Source organism: Lynx canadensis, chromosome B2 (genome assembly GCF_007474595.2).
Source record: "Lynx canadensis isolate LIC74 chromosome B2, mLynCan4.pri.v2, whole genome shotgun sequence".
Lineage (NCBI taxonomy): Eukaryota > Metazoa > Chordata > Mammalia > Carnivora > Felidae > Lynx > Lynx canadensis.
The window spans coordinates 50,357,790-50,378,026 of NC_044307.1; the positions used below are offsets into that span (position 1 = coordinate 50,357,790).

A 20,237-nucleotide genomic window follows, 5' to 3' on the forward strand; every position below is an offset into this window, starting at 1 on the left:
GCAATTCAGTGAATTTCACAATTTAGTGTAAAGGAAGACATGTATACAGTCAGTTACAACATAATGCTAAGGCGGGTATGACAGGATGTGATTAAGTCTGCTTGAGGCTGTTGCTAAATTGCACAGAAGAGGCTATATCTGAGCCTGAATGTGAGAGAGAAGCAGACTTTGCTAGGCATAGACGGGTACAGCTAACACTGGGAAAGTGTGTAGCTTGTTCAGGGAACCAGGATGGACAGTCTGTTCTGTCTTCTTCTCTGCAACAAGAATAAAAAAGTAGGTCTCCCAATCTGCTAACTCCTGCTCCAATGTTATTTTACTTTATCTTTTTTCTGCCTGGTGTCTCTATTTCCTGCATCTTTGCTTAGGCATTCTTGGGCACAAAAGTGCTAATGGTAAGAGGAGATAGACCAAAAGTGAGCTGGTGACTGGAAATCAGTTAACAGTTTAAACACTGTTATGGATACCTACCACGTAGATGAACCACACACAGATAAACACATCCAACTCAAATGTTGTTTCCTTTTGAAAAATGCTCACATTTTCATTATCGAAGATCTCACTGGTTTTACCTTTAGAAGCAAATGGCCAGAGGGGAATCTTATTTCACTTTGTCCTTGAACAATTATCTATTGATGCATTCTGGGGCACCTTTAACTCTGATAGTTGCTGATAGGAGAGATAAAGGATGAGTAAGTCAGTGTTCCTGTCTCAAGAAGCTTGCAACCCAATCCACAGGAGAGACAAGCCTTTCTACACACACAGTGATATGGTGCTCGAGTCTGGATGTTCTGCTTACCAAATGTGTGGAATAGGTAGGTAAGTGTTCAGGGAGAAAAGAAATCAAGGTGGCCTGGAGAAGGCTTCATGACCAATGTAGAATTGAATTAAGGGCTTGAGGATATCTGAAGAGAAACTGAGAATGAAGTGGTTTGCTTGATTCTTGGGAGCAAATAAAAAGTCCGGGTCTTGGGACTACCAGGAGAGTGCACTGCATTAGCTGCAAAAGGGTTAACTTTTCATTGCTAGGGAAACCGCATACCTTACATGGGCTCCAACCTGGGCTTAATTTGTTATCAGATTCTTCTGCTATGGAAAGTACATTTCCCAGATTGATTTCCTGCCAGTGGAATCTGCAGCTCTCTTCAGGGTTCACCTGGGTTGGCCCCAGTCCCAGCAGGACTGCAGGTGGGCGATGAAGCTTCTTGCAGGCAAGAGGCTGGACCAAGCTAGAGGCTGTGTTACTGTGCCAGACTATACCTAATGAAGCCTGTAGTTACACTCTTACGGAAAGTCTCGGGGGACTCCTGTCCCTAGGCATTAATTAGCAGGCATTTCAGACAGCACAGCTTACCTTTACCCAAACAAGAAGTCTCTGAAGAAAAGCAATCATCATGCCCAGCTAACCTGTTGATTGACTTTGGACTGCTCAATGTGTTCTAAACTGTTCCCAGCGCCTCTAAATCCTGCCAGTGGAATTAAATGCAGATACTATTTATTGCCTGTGGAAGGTACATTCTGTGTCTGTAATGATGCATTTTGAAAACAGTACCTGTTCAAGTGAGACTACCTGAGATGTGGGAAGCATATGAAGTAACAATAAAGAAAATGCAGGAATCCCAGCCTGAGGGTTCCAGCTGGAGAAAGAAAGGCACTCAGAGGAAATACCCTCTGCTCATCCTTTCCCAGAGCACCACAGCAAACTAAGGTCATCTTTTCTTTCTCCTATCAATATTATGGGGATCCACAGAGGAAGAGATTCAGAATTGGAAAGGTCACTGAGCCTAGAAGGTGACATGTGTTTCTGGTGTATCTGTGGCACACAGGAGCACCTCACTCTTTTTATAGGCAGGGTTCAGCCATGCCAGAAGCCCAGGTGGTCAGGGATTGACTGGATTATTAAGGCCATTTGGGTTTGTGTGCTGTGAGAAAAGTCTTTTGACAATATTGCATATACTGACTTTCCCAATCTAAGAGAACAGGATTGTTGCCATAATGGCAGATGTTACATATTTTTTTTCCCCTTCACAACTCCCATGACCATTTGGCTTACATTATGGCAAGTGTAGATAGGTTGCTTCTAATAATAATTAGTATGATATGCTAACTAGTTGAGCTCAAAATCCATAGAATAATGCAAATAAGTATGTATTTCTTCATAATGCTGGGGTGGCCTTTTTTGGTGGGGGGAGTTGAGGGAGAGTGTCTTAAAATCCATTGTACTCATTAATCATGTTTTACCAAGTTTTACATATTTATGTCAAATATTCCTATTTGTAGAGTAGCAATAACCATTTTTCAGTTACAAAAGTAGTAAATGTTTATTTTTAAAAAGTATTGTAATGATAGTATCTACCCTAGAAAAAAATAAATTCCCCACAATCCCACCATGTAACAATGTCTGTATTAATGTTTTGATTATTCACGATCCCATGCTTATTCTGTGCCACATGCATATGTTTAAAAAAATGGGACACATTCATTTAATTTGCTTCTCCCTTGTAACAATGTCTTCTGTTCATTTTAATATTCAGCAAATCCCTGTTGAGCATTCATAATGTACTAGTCAGACCCTATCTAAGTGTAGGGGAGACTACAGTGAAAACACAAACAAAAACACATATATCTTTCTATAGCAATATATGTAAATATCTACATAATTATTTTAATAGGTGCATAGTATTCTATTGTATAGATTTATCATAATTTATGAAATCAGATCTCCCATTTTTGGATATTGAGATGTTATTTATATGTTAGGTTTTCTTAAATATGGAGAAAATATGCATTGACCATTGGTGAATCTGACTTCATGTCCAAATTATCTCTGCTAAATAGCAGGATTCTTCTGGTAGTCCCACTCTTTAAAATATGACTTTATAGACACTGATACGATATTTGTCAGATGTGGCTACAGAGATCAATGTGAGGGGCTCTTGGATGGCTCAGTCGGTTGAGCATCCAACTCTTGGTTTCAGATCGGGTCATATTCTCACGGTTGTGGGATCAAGACCCAAAGGAGGCTCTGCCCTGATGGTGCCAAGCCTGCTTGGGATTCTCTCTCCCTCTGCCCCTCTCCAATACGTGTGTGTGTGCGCGTGTGCGCGTGCACGTGCATACTCTCCCTCTCTCAAAATAAATAAACTTAAAAAAAAAAACAACAAAAAAAACCAAAGATCGATATAGGCCTAGCAGCCTCTCACTTGATGAATGACTGGAGATCCTGAGGTTGTTTGAGGCTGTTTGAAATTTCGTGTCTGTCTCTGTTGGGCCAAAGGCTGCTCAGAGAAGGTTCCAGTCCTTGTTAATTGACCCCAAGTTGGCGTTTTGGCTGTTGTTTCTTCCCAGCCATTTATAGTTATGCAGTGATGTGTGATACTTGGCTTCTATGGACTCTGGAAGCATTTCTTCTGCTCTCTTTGATGGAAATTGCTGCTCTTTTGTTCTCTGTCCAACAACCAGCAGGCCACCTTCCTGCCATCTGTGTGAGCCACCCCCCAACAGTGACATGAGGTGATGTCACAGGATCTGTTCTTTGGTGATTTCAGCACACTGCTTGATCTTTTATACAAAGCAAAACACAGCCCAGATGAATTGCAGAATTTTACAGCTTGTAGAGATTATAACTCCATTTTATGGACAAGGACACCAAGTATAGAGAGGTTGAGTGACTTGCCTAAGGTCCCATAAGCTGGAACTAGAAATCAGGATTTTAAATTCCTCATCTGGTGCTTTTCCAGGGAATCAGCTATTCTAAGCTTGTGGTCCATTAAACTAGGGTCCTTGTAACAGACCAGGGAATATCACTGCTTTGGAGCACTTCTATTTGGCCTCCAGATAAAATGTCATCAGAAGCAAACTATGTCCGTTTGCCAAATATGGAACTTTTCATTTAATTCTCTAATTTGCTAATCATGGAAAAGACCTTTTAGATAGCATGCTACAGATGTACCAGAATTCAGTGACTGGTCTCAATGTTAGTATGCTTTCCCCCAACAGGCTGATAAATGACTTCAGTCGTTAGGTTTGTGATTGGAATGTCTCACCGCACCAGTTCTGCAAAGCCAGCCATAACAAATGACATGTCTCTAAGATGAAAGAAACCCATTGGGTTTAGGATCACTTTTATATGGGTTACAGACCCACTTGGATCATCTGATCGATTTCAGTAAGATTTTATGGAAATCACATTTTCTTCTCTTGGACAGTATTGGAATATGATTTACAAATACACTCAATGGCAAATAACTGAGTTTTTTGATACTGATTGCTTTTGTAAGGCCAGCTACAAATTATCTTTGTTAACGGAGCAAAGCAGTTTTACAGCAGCATATCTGAAGTTGCATATCATCGTATTTGGGTTTGGTTTTAGAACACAATTTTTGAGGGCATAGTGGTTAAGAGCCTAGGGCCAACTGCTTTGGGTTACCTGCTGGCTCTGGGACTTATTGTGTAGCCTTGGGCAAGTTGCTTAACCTCTCTGTGTTTCTGTTTCATCAACTGTAAAATGGATATGATGACAATAATAATACTAATGCCAGATAGCTGTTAGGAAGTTTAAATGAGCTAATATTTGCAAAGTACCTAGAATACTGTTGGGCATGTGATAAACACCATGTGTTTGTTATTTTCGTTGTTGTTGTTATTATATTATGACATTTTCACTCCATTCAGTCATTTATTCAACAACAACTAATAGGAACATCTCCTATGTGCTAGGCACAGTGGGAGGTGATAAAAGATTCTCAAGCCCTCAAAGGACCTTATAGTTTAGTGGACAGAGAATATATAAGCACACCTCAAAGACATTGCAGGTTCAGTTCCACACCACCAAAGTAAAGCAAGTATTATAATAAAGCGAGCCAAATGAATTTTTTGGTTACCTAGTGTATATAAAAGTTATGTTTATACTATACTATAGTCTATGAAGCGTATAATAGCATTACGTCTTTAAAAAACAATGTATATACCTTAATTTAAAAATACTTTATTGCTAAAAAATGCTAACCATCATCTGAGCTTTCACTGAGTTATAATATTTTTGCTGTAAGGGGTCTTGCCTCAATGTTGATGGCTGCTGGCTGGTCAGGGTGGTAGTTGCTGAAGTTGGGGTGCCTGTGGCAATTTCTTAAAATAAGACAGTGAAGTTTGCTTCATCAGTGGACTCTTTCTTTATGAACAATTTCTCTGTAGCATGTGATACTGTTTGATAGTATTTTCCCACAGTAGAACTTCTTTCAAAATTGGGATTCCATCCTCCTCTCAAACACCACCACTGCTTTATCAACTAAGTTTATATAATATTCTAAATCCTTTATTGTCATTTCAACAGTCTTCCCAGCATCTTCACCAGGAGTAGATTCCATCTCAAGAAACGACTTTCAGTGCTCATCCATAAGAAGCAGCAGCTCTTCATCCACTCGAGTTTCATCACGAGCTTGCAGCAATTCGGGCACATCCTCAGGCTCCACTTCTAGTCCTAATTCTCCTGCTGTTTCCACCACTTCTGCACTTACTTCCTCCACGGAAGTACTGAACCCCTCAATGTCCTCCCTGAGGGTTGGAATCCACTTCTTCCAAACTTCTGTTAATGTTGGTATTTTGACCTCTGCCCATGAATGTGCTCAATGACGTCTAGAGTCATGAATTCTTTCCAGGAGGTTTTCAGTTTACTTTGCCCGGAGCCATCAGAGGAATCATTGCCTATGGCAGCTATAGCCTTATGAAATGTGAATTGAATAACATTTGACTTAATTTACATTATAAATTTTATAATTTAATTTATAAACTATAGAATTTAATTATGAATTAAATAATAAGACTTGAGAGTTGAAATTACTCCTTGATCCATGGCTGCAGAATGGATGTTGTATTAGCAGACATGAGAACAACATTAACTTGTACATCTCCATCAGAGCTCTTGGGTGATGGTACTTTGTCAATAAACAGCAATATTTTGAAAGGAATCTTTTTTTTTTTTTTTTTGAGAGTAGTTCTCAACAGTGGGCTTAAAATAGTCAGTAAACTATATTATAAACATGTGCTATCATCCAGGCTTTGTTATTGCATTTGTAGAGCACAGGGCAAGTAGATTGAGCATAATTCTTAAGGGCATTAGGATTTTTGGAGTGGTCAGTGAGCACTGGCCTCCACTTAAAATCACCAGCTGCATTACTCCGCAATAGGAGAGTCAGCCTGTCCTTGGAAGCTTTGAAGCCAGGCAGTGACTTCTCTGTAGCTGTGAACATCCTAGATGGCATTTCCTTCCAATAGAAGGCTGTTTCATCTATCCTGAAAATTTGTTATTTAGTGTAGCCACCTTCATGAATTCTCTTAGCTCGATCTTCTGGGTAACTTGCTGCAGCTTCTACATCACTTCCTGCTTCACCTTGTGCCTGTTATGGAGATGCCTTCTTTCCTGAAACCTCATGAATCAACCTCAGCTGGCTTCAAACTTTTCTTCTTCAGCTTCCTCACCTCTCTCTGCCTTCACAAAATTGAAGAGAGTTAGGACCTTGCTCTGGATTAGGCTTTGGCTTATGGGAACATTGTGGCTGGTTTAATGTTCCATCCAGGCTGCTAAAATTTTCTTCAGCTCAGCAGTAAGGCTGTTTCACTTTCTAATAATGCACGTGTTCACTGAAGTAGGACTTTTGATTTCCTTCAAGAACTTCCCCTTTACATTCACAACTTGGGCCTATCTTGGCTTTCAACATGTCTTCCTCACTAAGCTTAATCATTTCTAGCTTTTGATTTAAAGTGAGATAGGTGTGACTCCTCCTTTCACTTGAATACTACTGAGAGGCCATTGTAGTGTTGTTAATTGGCCTTATTTCAGTATTGTTGTGTCTCAGGGAATAGAGAGGCCCGAGGAAGGGAAGAGAGACCAGGGATTGGCTGGTCAGTGGAGCAATCAACAAACACAATGATTAAGTCTGCATTGTTAAGTGGGCACAGTTCTGGTACTCCCAAACAATTACAATAGTAACAACAAAGATCACTGATCACATATCAGCATAACAAACATGATAATGAAAAAAAAAACTTGAAATATTACAAGAATTAACAAAATGGGATAGAGACATGAAGAGAACAAATGCTGTTGGAAAAATGGCTCTGATAGACTTACTGTATGCAGTATTGCCACAAACTTTCAGTCTATAAAAAATGCAGTAACTGGGGGCACCTGGCTGGCTCAGTCAGTAGAGCATGTAACTCTTGATCTCGGGGTCATGAGTTCAAGCCCCATGTTGGGCATAGAGCATACTTTTAAAAAAATGCAGGGATGCCCGATTGGTTGGGTTGGTGGAGCATATGACTCTTAATCTTGGGGTTGTAATTTGAGCCCCCAAGTTGGGTGTAGGGATTACTTAAAAATAAAATCTTAAAAAAATGCAATATCTGCAAAGCACAATAAAGCAAAGCACAACAAAACAAGGTATGCTTGTAATGTAAACCAGGACACTGTATTTATACAGAAAGGGGAGGCTTATAATGGAGGGTAGTGCAGGGGTAGCAGAGGCAAAGGAGCACCTGAAGGGAAGGCTTCACAGGGGAAATTTGAACTTGGCCGTAGGCATCAGTGCTCTGGGCACTCCATGCCTTTGTGCTTGTGTACAAAGGCCTGAAAGGATGGCAGAATTACTGGAACACAAGATAAAAGTGGCAGGGTCAGGGGATGGTTGGAACTAGTCATGGAGATACACAGGTAGGGACCAGAGGGAAGGCCTTCTATATCCCAAAGAGGTGCCTGTGGGAGATAATGAGGACCCAAAGTAGTTCAATGGCCATGCCACTTCTAAGCCCCCCCAGAGAGGGAACCCAGCAGGTGGAAGAGGTTACAAGAAGCAGTGAGGGCAGTGGGCATACCTGGTATAAGTGGTTAAATCTGTTACTAGGAGACTGGAGACAGGTCCAGGCACTGCACTACTCATCCACACGGCTTCTATCTGAAAGTTAAATAGTTATTTATGGACACTTTATTTATTTATGTTAAATGGTTATTTATGGACATTGTTTGCACTATGTTTCCAGAGGACCGCAACACAGAAACAGGTCATTTCATTGTTTTATTTAAAGTTACTGAGGGGTACCTGGGTGGCTCAGTTGGTTGAGCGTCTGATTCTTAGTTTTGGCTCAGGTCATGATCTCATGGTTTGTGGGATCAAAGCCTGAGTTGGACCCTGTGCTAACAGCACACATCCTGCTTGGGATTCTGTTCCTACCTCGCTCTCTCTCTCTCTCCTCAAAATAAATAAATAAACTTAAAACAACAACAACTGTAAAACATCTTTCCTTTAAAAAAATTTAAGTTACTAAAAAAAAAAAATTAAAATAAAAAAAATTAAATTACTGAAAAGGAAATGCATTCTGGGTAGTTTTCATTCATCAAAACTAGGTAAACAAAACCAAACCTTAAAAATGCATACTTTGAGGGGCACCTGCATGGCTCAGTTAGTTAAGCATCTGACTTCTACTCTGGTCACGATCTCATGGTTCATGGGTTTGAGCCCCTCATTGGGCTCTGTGCTGATGGCTCAGAGCCTGGAGCCTGTGCAGATTCTGTGTCTCCCTCTCTCTCTCTGTCCTTCCTTTGCTCACATTGTGTGTGTGTCTCTCTCTCAAAAAAAAAAAATAAACATTTAAAAAAATGCATACTTTGTGATTTCTTTTTTAAAAGAAAATGTAAATATACAATTCTTGACTAAAATGTCAACTTATTGCTATGAACATAGCAACATATTGCTAGAAAATTCTATTCTGCCTTATAGTAATTATCTTTAATTTTTCTAAACAGTTTAAAGGAGCACCTGAAACAGAACTTTAAGACTGGACCCCTACATAAACCAAAATGTAATGTAATATTTTTAACACTTTCTTATATAAGCATTACCTGAATTCATGGCACAGATACCATACTCTTATTATTAAAATAGAGTTAAATAACAGTTCATATTAAAATAGAACTTTAAATTCCAATTCTATTATAACCTGAGTCTAATTAAAACTCTTTATAAAGCAGTTGGGGAAGGTGTTATAAGGATTCCCAGAAATGAACCAAAAACTTTAAATGCCTTTTCAGTTTTCAAAGACTGCATTAACATCTGATATAAGGCAAAAAAAAATTATATATTACCAAGTTATAATCCTTTTGTGAGTTCTTTAAATATTACTAGTACTTTAATGTGCATGTTTTGTCTCTTCAAAGCACTATTCAACTACTGCCCATTTTATTATTATTTATCCTCTTTTTATCCTGAAAAATGGAAAGACAGGAAATTACCTCCCACCTACCTTTTTTTAATGGCGAAAGTTACACTGAATAGTTTAATGTCATAGGCATTACCACACAGCTAATTGAGTAGAGCAAATATGGAACAGCCAGATCCTCTGAATCCCAAACCATTATTTCTTTTTTCCCTTGACCTTGCTGAACAGAAGGAAATTGGTGCCATATGTCTGGGCCTAAAGAACTATTTATTCAGTAAATAATGATTAGGTGTATAATTTTATATGCTGAGTACCATTTTAGACATGGGAACTTGCACACTAACAGAGCTGGCCACAAATAGGGGCGTGAGCAGAGTAAACCAATGATAAGTACTCCAGGACAGAAGTGTGCTGGGAAGAGCCCTAAAACCCAGTCTGAGGGGTAGGAGAGGCTTCCTGGTGGAGCTGGCTCCTGGGCAGAATGTTGATGAGCTGGGTTGCTGGACTGACTGGAGGCTTGTCATCATGTGTGGAAATAAAGAGTGTGGCACTTTAGAAAAACTCCCAGTATTGTGATCCAGGCCATTAAAGTGGCCTGGAGGTGTGGATTGAGAGGAAAGTGGTCAACAGAAGTAGGACTGGTAAGGGCTTAAAGTCTGTGTTGTAAACAAGCAATGGTGAGCTACTGGGGGCCATGGGGAGGGGAGTGGTATTCAGATTTCCGTTTTTAAACTATCACCCTGAAGTGGTTCAGAGAAGAGAGGGTGTGGCGGACATGAGGCAGGGGAACCATCACTTAAGGAAGGAAGGTCAGTTATGACACTGCTGTTTTTATCCTCTGCATCAGTTCATTTTGAAGGCTTGAGTGGAGAGCAGTAGAAATGGAAAGAATGCATGGATTCCAGAAATGGTGAGATAAAACCAACAGGCCTAGATGACTGATTAGATGTAGGGGAAGGGTCAAATCTGGGTTGAAGGACAAGTTTGAAGATGTTGAGTTTGAAGTGCCCATGGGATAGTCAGTTGGACAAATCCAGAGCCACTGGATATCTGAATCCAAATTTCAGGAAAGATCTGGCTACAGGTATATGTGTGGGAATCATCTGGTACAGGTGCTAGCTAAAGCCAAGGCTGTGGGAGAAGTACCCGCACCAGAGGGACCGTGGAGGTAGAAAAGGGGCAGATGGCAGACCCCTGGAAACACCAGAGTTGACAGGGGTGGTGGGAGAAGAAAACAGGCAAGACCAGAGAGGGTAGCATCACTTAGGCTGAGAGAGGGGCATTGGTCAGCAGCATGAATCCCCACAGCTCAGGTGAGATGAGGATCAAACAGGCTTAAAGCTTCAAGGATGAGACATGAACTCCCTTTCTGCAACATCAAATCTAAACTCCTTTCAGTAATGCTGTGGCACCTACCCCACTCGCTTCTTGATTACTCCCCAACAGCCCCTCTGTTTATGGGCCCACAAAGAAGCCACAGCATTCCCTTCCTGGGAATTCCCTTTTGCCCCCTTCCTGAAATGCCCCACTCCTCACCCCTTTACTTGTCTAAGTCCCAGTGTGCCCCGAGTGAGCTCCGCTCTGGAGACCTGTTTGTATTTCAGTCTACTTAATAATTATATGCAGTCCAGTGGTGTTGGCTATAGATTCATGAAGTTTGAATCTTCTTGTAGGCTGCTTGGGGAAAGGGGTCTTATTTTATTCTTCCTTTGTGGCCTTTGTAGTCTGCAGTATTGCTGAGCAGGTGATCAACAGAGCTCCTCCAGAGCTCTCTAGATGATCAAAATATGACTTGAGCTTAGCCAGTTTATGAGGATTCTTCAGGAAGATTCCATTTCAGCTGTTTCAGCAGAGGAGCTGGAGCATACCCTGTGCAGAAGAGATCATTCTAAGGTAGCATCTTGGTCAGCCGATGGCCATATCAGCTCAGGGAGAAGTCATGGGGACGAGGCCAGGAATGAGGGAGGCACCCTTAGTCTGAGCTTTAGTCAGAGCTGGGACTGGAAAGGCTGGAGGTATGTGCCTGCACCAGTATCATGATGCCAACAGGTGATTTCCTCCAAGAAAGATTCTCAAACTTTCTAGTTGGCCCTTTGAAGACTATTTCTGGAAGTACTGCACACTCTGGAACAGTGAAAGTAAATCCTTTCTATGGGGGTAAACTATGGGGGACTCCACTTGACAGGGCTTCTGAAGTTAATGCTGATTTTAAAAATTATACTTTGTTACCATTGCTGTGGCTGCTCTCTGGTGAAGGGAGAATTTTATGGCAGGGGAAGGGGCAGTTGCTAAGCAAAGGACAAAGAAATAATCCGCTCTCTTTCTGACTGTTAGTTTAGAATTTTTCATTTTTCACTTCCAAAGTGTAAAAATTTAGATCCTCTTCACCCACACATAGATGACCTAGATCTTTGCAGCACCCTCATTACTGACAGATAAGACATCATATCTTGAGTCGGAGACCATTGTGGTAGTGTCCCTGCAACTATACTCCGTGGGTGTTGGGCTCTCTCCATGGGTGTTGGGCTACACACTCCAGAGGATGGGGTTATTAAGGAGACCCTGAGGCTGGTGTGGCAGCACTTTAAAGATCCTTGGAGGGGCACCTGGGTGGCTCAGTCGGTTAAGCATCCAACTTCGGCTCAGGTCATGATCTCACAGTTCGTGAGTTTGAGCCCCTCATAGGGCTCTGTGCTGACAGCTCAGAGCCTGGGGCCTGCGTCAGATTCTGTCTCCCTCTCTGTCTTCCCCTCACCCACTTGCTCTTTCTCTCTCTCTCTCTCTCTCTCTCTCAAAAATAAACATTAAAAATAATTAAAGATCCTTGGAAAAGAAGCTCTCATTTGCAAGGGAAATAATGATTCTGCCATTTTTTCCCCCTGTGCATCCTTTCCTTTGAAGTTAAAACCATTAGGTCTTGTACTTCTTAGTTCTAAAACCTCTCCTAGTTTATTTTCTGTAAGAGAGAACTAGAAATAATTTTCTGAAAAGAACTCAACATAAAGCCATGAAGTTAGGTTAGTGGTATGAGGACTGGAGGAACACTTGAGGTCAGAGCTCTGCAGACAGGGTTTTCTAGAAACTGACAATAAAGCAGTATCATGATCTGTCAGATCATGTCCTCAGAATGGACAGATGCCAGTTGGTTCCCATGTCTAAACTGTGTTGAGTTCCAACCATTAGACAATCAAAACCTGAGTTTTCAGTCTTTAGAAATTCACTTGCTTTGTTTGGTTTATAAGAACCTATTGTCCCAGACATCCTATTTTGAGGAGACAATGATGGGCAGAAATTCTACAGACATGTGTTATTTAACTTTAGATGTGGAATTGTCTCCAATTGGTTTGGGTGCCCAGGGATGATGGAAACACCCTTGATCTTAGACAACAATGCTAAGGTGGAGCAATTCTACAGCTCATATCCCCAGTGACTCACCTTTACTTTTCCCAACCACAAAATCAGACCAATATTTCTGATTTTTCTCTCTACTTCACAAGAGATGGAAGAAGCCTGTATCTAAAGAATAGAGCTCTTTAATTCCCCAGAGCTTCAACAAAGCCCAGCTCCCCCAGGCCACATACTTCTCAGCCAATAGCTACCAGACAACTTGAAACATTGCCCCATGTCCTAGGCCCAGCCATGCAATGCGTCCACTTGATCCTAGGGCTGGCATACTCCATCTGTTCCCACCATTCCCTGTCCCTCTCCTTTACCCCTGCTGTGTTGTCACCAACTGCCACTGGAGTTTAGTTGGAGGACTCTTAACTCAGGCTTTCGGATCCTCCTGCTGGCTGACAGCAGAAGCACTGCTTAGCTTTTTCTTTTGTTTTCTTTTTCTTTCTTTCTTTCTTTCTTTCTTTCTTTCTTTCTTTCTTCTTTCTTTCTTTCTTTCTTTCTTTCTTTCTTTCTTTCTTTCTTTTTCTTTTCTTTTTAATTTTTTTTTTTACGTTTATTTATTTTTGAGACAGAGAGAGACCAAGCATGAATGGGGCAGGGGCAGAGAGAGAGAGGGAGACACAGAATCGGAAGCAGGCTCCAGGCTCTGAGCGGTCAGCACAGAGCCCGATGTGGGGCTCGAACTCACGGACCGCGAGATCATGACCTGAGCCGAAGTCGGATGCTCAACCAACTGAGCCACCCAGGCGCCCCTTCTTCTCTTTTCTTTTTTTTTTTTTTTAATTAATTAAGGTATTCTGATGACTGTTTTTTTCCTCTCTCCCACTCTCCCTCTTTTTGTCCTTCTGACTCCATAATCCTTAGTAAGCATTTTATATTTTAGAGTTTCTCATTTAACCATCACAACTATCCATATGGTATGCAGAATTATTACTCCCATTTTACAGATGAAGACACTGAAGACTGGACAGCTCTATAACTTGCCCTGTTACCCAGAAAGTAGCCCCAAACCAAGGATTGACTCCACGTCTCCCTGAGCTTTTTTTTTTTTTACATTTTATTAATTTTCATGCCCTACATTTTATATCATTATCATTTTTTTTCTTTTTCAATATTGATTAAGAAATGTGAGTCGGAAGATTACATTTTCTTCACTAAAATTAGTAATACTTTGAGAAGCACTTGCTGTATCTCTCCCAGCAGAAGGGCTCTGAAGGAAAGGAGCCATTTCAATAAATCAATCAGATTTTGAACTGGTCTGAGGAAAAGAGGTTAGAAAATATGAAGTACAGAAGGTAGCTGTATACATGCTGAAAATCCATTTCTTTACCAAAAAAAATCACATGAAATTTTGCAGCTCTTTTGTGATATATTTTGTGAAATAATTGCTATGCTCCTCTGGCTTATCTGTCATGTAAAAAAAATTCTAAGTGTAAGTTAAAACATTTTTGAGGTCTAAAATTCATTGGGTACAGATTTAGGTGCCCAGGAGAGCAAATGCAAAACGACTTACTTTCCAATTTAATTTAAAAAGAAAACAAAACAAAAAACACCCCCCCCCCAACTTTTACAGTTAGATTTTTATGTTGAATTTAGGCCAGGTGTTAATTTTGTTTAACTGTTAAAGTATTTCCCAGAATATGTATTGGTCTTCACCAACCAAATTGATGACTCATTTGCCTATCTTTACTCTGAAGTTCAAGTTTCTACTGCTTATCTCAGATTTTCAAGTTACTGGTGAAATTAGTGGATATTTTAAGATCAGGTGGTCAAGAAATGTAAGCTGTCATTAGTAACATCAATATTTATCATTTTTAATATTTCAATATAATGTCTCATACTATTAAAGCCTGTCTGGTAACTACATTTTAATAACATCTGGGAAACTTCAAGGTACCTCTAAAGGTACCCTTACGTACCTTCCTGATATCATTAAAACAGGCTGGTTAACAGCCCTATCTTACAAGATGTGCCTTCACACCGCAGTGGGTAGTAGAGACGAAACTCCAATCTTAGGGTGGTAAGGGGGGCGGGGGTCTTAGTCCAACTCGATTACGTACGGATGAAACAAAAATGAGGCTCAAAGAAGCTGCCTGCCGCTCCCCGGCTCCCCTAACGCACTCGAAGCCCTAAGCAACCTCACGGCCCTCGCCGCCTCTGCCCCGTCCGCCTGTCTCTCGGTTTGCCGACTTTCCTCTGTTCTCTGCAGGTTGCCGCCCCGCCGGCCGCCATGACGACCGCCATCTTGGAGCGCCTGAGCACCCTGTCGGTGAGCGGGCAGCAGCTGCGCCGCCTGCCCAAGCTCCTGGAGGACGGCCTTCCCAAGATGCCCTGCACCGTCCCCGAGACGGACGTGCCCCAGCTCTTCCGGGAGCCCTACATCCACACCGGCTACCGCCCTACGGGCCACGAGTGGCGCTACTACTTCTTCAGCCTCTTTCAGAAGCACAACGAGGTGGTCAACGTCTGGACCCACCTGCTGGCCGCCCTGGCCGTCCTCTTGCGATTCTGGGCCTTCGCTGAGGCCGAGGCCTTGCCGTGGGCCTCCACCCGCTCGTTGCCCCTGCTCCTCTTTATCCTGTCCTCCATCACTTACCTCACGTGCAGCCTTCTGGCCCACCTGCTGCAGTCCAAGTCGGAGCTCTCGCACTACACCTTCTACTTCGTGGACTACGTGGGCGTGAGCGTCTACCAGTATGGCAGTGCCTTGGCTCACTTCTTCTACAGCTCCGACCAGGCCTGGTACGAGCTGTTCTGGCTCTTCTTCTTGCCAGCAGCTGCCTTCTGTGGCTGGTTATCTTGCGCCGGCTGTTGCTATGCCAAGTATCGCTACCGCAGGCCTTACCCAGTCATGAGGAAGATCTGTCAAGTGGTGCCGGCAGGGCTGGCCTTCGTCCTAGACATCAGCCCCGTGGCACACCGCGTGGCCCTGTGCCACCTGGCTGGCTGCCAGGAGCAGGCGGCCTGGTACCACACTCTCCAGATCCTCTTCTTCCTGGTCAGCGCCTATTTCTTCTCCTGCCCGGTTCCTGAGAAGTACTTCCCGGGTTCCTGTGACATTGTGGGCCACGGGCATCAGATCTTCCACGCCTTCCTGGCCATCTGTACGCTCTCCCAGCTGGAGGCCATCCTCCTGGACTACCAGGGGCGGCAGGAGATCTTTCAGCAGCGCCACGGCCCCCTGTCTGTCTACACGGCTTGTCTGTCTTTCTTCTTCTTGGCGGCCTGCAGCGCTGCCACCGCAGCCCTCCTGAGGCACAAAGTCAAGGACAGGCTTACAAAGAAAGATTCTTGAGGCTGGCAGGTGGAGTGAGATGTGGAGGCAGCCTGTCGTGATTTGGGGAAAAAACCCAGTACAACATTAGGAGTTGACTTTTTGTCTTTTAAGAGTTGCTTTTAAATTAATACATATTTCCAAGGATATGCCGTGGCATTGGAAAGCCAAAGGGTTCAAGAATTTTGTTGTTATAGTTGTTGCTAATAAAAGGAGTATTACTTTTTCCTCTGTGTCATAGCCTTACAAGATAAAGGAAGGGAAGGGACCTTGGCTAAGATTCATGGGACACTAAATTAAGGGTGATCTTTCTGCCTGAAAACGTAGGGGAATTCTGACTTTGGCCTCGAGGGGCAAGTCCTGGAGCTGAAGGGATAAAAAAGTTGGGACTGGAAAGTAAGTGTGTGGCTGGTCCACACCGTATTGGAATGGCCATCCTACTATGTTGGTTTTTGGTAATTGAATAAATTGAGCCAAGAACTCGATTTCATTTGGATTTCAGATTGTCCAGGGTGGAGAAGTCAGAATCTTCAAAATGACTCAGTGAAACCCTTAGACATAATGAATTACTACGTTCATCTGATTTCTGGTCCCTTCTCTCTTGCCCTCCTCTGCCACTGACTCTTTTCTCAGGATGATGTCTGCCTGGCTGTTTTCTCTGCAGTGTTGTCACTCCCATCTGTACCTTGCATGGTAATATAGAGGAATATGAAGGAGTCATATTTCCAGGAAATGCTTGGATCCATGTGGACATTCAGAAAGCTTATTCTCATATAATAATAATAATAATGTAAATGGTACTAGAAAGTGCAGTGCCAAGAGCCATCAGGAGACCCAGCCAGTAAGCATGGATACTGTTTTGTGTCATAGGACACTTCTGTTTTATACCTGTAGACTGCAGTACTTGAAATCTATTAGGGCTGCCTTACAGGCCAGAAAATCTGGGGCTTGTGCTAGGGAATCTCCAGATTTGGGCCAACATGTTAAAAAAACAAAACAAAACAAAACAAAACAAAAACTAATAGAGCGAAGTAGTTCTGAGGGTCCCTGTAGGGACTTGATTATTTCAAGAGGAATCCAGGGTCTGGCCTCTTAACTAGATGCCACCACATAAAGGACCCACATAACTACCCTGGTTTAAGGTCCTCCAGCAGGTGGATAACCACCTCAACTTAGACCTGAATCCTTAAAATAATCAAGCCCCAGGACAGATGAACATGTGTGCTCACTGTGGGTTAATGCCTGAAGGTTCCTTTGGGTAAGAATGGTGAACCAGGTACTCTGTAGCTAGAATTTTCTTTTGCCCAGTAGCTTCTATGGGATAAGTGGTACTTGCGATTGATGTGTTCTGGCCGCACAGCCTTCTCTGAGGACCGATTTATGTACTAATCCTGTGAAGGGGGCTGTGTTGACAGAGGAGCCATGGGAGTATTCTCAGAGGCCATGTTTCCTATCAGGATAAGGTCTCTGTTTACTACAAAGGAAACTGCTTTGTTTTCAGGCCAGTTTGATGAAATTTTTCTGTTACTAGGTTATTTTGTTATCTTCACGTCTTTGTTTTCTTCCTTTCTCTGAGAGATTTGTGGATTTTGTGCCTTATAAATGGAAATGTATGAACACTTTACTTAATATATGGCCATGCGGAATTTTCAGTTTTGGGTTATAGGAATAAGGAAAAAAAGAATGCATTGCTTTTCAACCGGTGGATGAAAAAACGTCAGAACACCAGAATTACTTATCATTCAAAAGACTCTGTCAACCTGCCTTTTGGCAAAAACCAAACAAACAAAAAACCACTCAACTGAAGCTTTCCTATAATCTTCATATCAAGAAAGCATATGTCTTGTCTGCTACATGGAGTTCCTAGATGGATTTCTTTGTTAATTCTTAAATACCTGAACTTCTGTGCTACCCAAGTGTCTTACATAAGCTTCTGATGTCTAGTCCAAATTCATCACAAAGGTGGCAAAACTGAAGCCAGTTGAACTAAACAAGGGAATGGGGGGGGTTGTACAAACACATCGCAAGAGGGTCAGTTTAAAATGGGGACTAGAAAATGTTTGAAATATTCACTTTTACGATTCAAAGACCATATTTTAAAAGTTGGGAGGAAGGTTTAAATCAAGCTCTTGGATATGGTGGTGGTCCTGTTGGATGTGGATCTTCAGGCCAAAGGCAGGTACTTTTTAGAAGAGAAAGCCGGAAAGAGAGCAGTGATCTTCAAATGCGGGTGACAGAGCAAGGCCAGCTGACACACTGTAAATGGTCTGTGACAAGTTCAGATAGACTAACCTCTTAAGGTATTGCCATGAAATTATTACTTTAATTTGCACAGGTGTTGGTCCTCCAAGTGATTGGAAATTTTTAAAAAAGTATAAAATTTTTCACCAGAGATATTTGAGGAGCACTGGGGACTAGGTATCTCATTAAAATACCAGTATCTTATTCAAAATATATAAACACAGAAAATGCAGATGGTTTAAACTACTCAGACTTTTGAAGGATTAAAGACTCCTTTTAAAACATTTGCATTAAAATGAGTGTATCAGCAAGGAACAGACCTCGTTTATTTAAAAGAAGTAATTAAGTATTTGATAAAGGAAGTTATTTTACTCCACCATAGCCTCACCAACAGTTGACATCTGGAAATTCTGCCAGTTATCTCTCTGTCTCTATTGAAATGTAAATGCCTCTGGAAAACCTAAACGATCAGTCATTTACATCTTGTGAATAAAAATTTTGATGGATTTGTATGAGGCCGTACTCAAGGTAAGGAGATGGGGTATCAGGACACAGCAGATGGGGACACATTTGCCTATTTCCCTCTTGCCTAATACTTCCTGCCTTGTAATTACCAATGAGCTAATGTTAGTACGCTTCAGATGTTAAAGTTTCATTTCCCACCTCTGCTAAAAGTACCTCACTCATTAACAATATTCTCAGTCCTCTAACTGGAATCTTGAAATAGTAGGAGCTCAGGCTGTGGAATGAAGGTAGCTCATTCCTGATTCTGTTGCCCCCTGTCCACAAAATGGTACCTTATCTTAATGTTAAGTATATTGTGTTCTTCAGATGCTGCACTGTAGTTTCAAGCTGGCCCTCCAGATGGCGCTCATGTCTTAGCATGGCCATTGTATCCAAATCTTTGGGCTATTAATTGTGTTGGTCCTATTGTTTTGCTTGATTGCTCCGCAAAGAAAAAATGGAACTATTTTCTGTTTATATAAATCTACTTACACGAATGACCATTAAACAGATTTTGTATATGGATTGTTGTACTGTCAACAATTATCTTGTTTCTTTGACAAGGTTCTTTAAAAAAAAAAAAAGTTTACTTATTTTGAAAGAGAGAGAGTACAAGCAGGGAAGAGGCAGAGAGGAGAGACAGAATCCCAAGTAGGCTACACGCTGTCAGCACAGAGACCCTGGAAGGGCTCAAACTCACCAATGGTGAGATGATGTCCTGAGCTGAGATCAAGAGTCAAGATGCTTAACCAACTGAGCTACCCAGGCACCCCTCTTTGACAAGGCTCTTGACAAAGGCTACTTTGACAAGGCCCGTCTTAAAGAAAGGTTTTATCTAGACAAACATTGCCAGGAGGAGGAGGTCAGGACATTTTATATTTACCAAGAAGTAGGAAAATACAAAAGCTTAAAACATCTTCATACCCCAACCCCCAAAATACATATAACACACCTGTGAGTAGATCATATTGCCACCCCCAAAAGCTATGGAGTTGATTTCTCTGAGGATTTCCATCTAATTCAATAAATACTTCTAGTTTTATGAACAATAGTGCTAAAGATTTCAAAATTTTGAATTGATGGACTATATTTTTAAATCTAAAAATTATGAATTATAATTATACTATAACAGCTATTATAATGGATGTATTGTGGAATGTGGCACCTATGAACCAAAGGATTTTGTAGCCCAACTCTTATATTTAAATAGCTGTGAAAACAAAGTCATTCTCCAGGCTACTCAGCTTTAGGCCATAGTACAATCACAACGGTAAGAAAACACTATTTGCCTGGGTTGAGGCGCTGATGGAATTATGGATGTCCTTCTTGCCCAAACCCTTTTCATGACCAATAGGGGCCCTAGGTAGTTTGCAAATGCTTCTGTTGTCACTGCTAATAGTTTAACCACTCTTCAATTACTGATTCATCAAGTATGTATGAGCATCTGCTGGTGGCAGGCACCATGTTAGCTCTGGAGATACCACAGTAAGAAAAACAACAACAACAACCAGGGATCCTTCTACAGAGAGTTTTCAGACTGCTAAACAAGAACCAGCATCTTCCCATGGTGGGCCATCACAGGGTACCCCTCTAGGTCTTGATCCCAGTCTGA

The 20,237-nt window shown here is 41.8% G+C and overlaps 1 protein-coding gene across 1 annotated transcript in view; it reads left to right on the top strand.

Annotated features, from left to right (window-relative positions):
- Window positions 1-19,150, top strand: part of PAQR8 (progestin and adipoQ receptor family member 8) — a 43,578-nt gene extending 24,428 nt beyond the window's left edge. The window contains exon 2 of the mRNA XM_030315704.1: window positions 14,816-19,150. Within this exon, the coding sequence (XP_030171564.1) occupies window positions 14,837-15,901 (1,065 nt within the window). The 5' untranslated portion in view covers window positions 14,816-14,836 and the 3' untranslated portion in view covers window positions 15,902-19,150. The remainder of the gene's footprint in view (window positions 1-14,815) is intronic.
- Window positions 19,151-20,237: the final 1,087 nt, after the last annotated feature.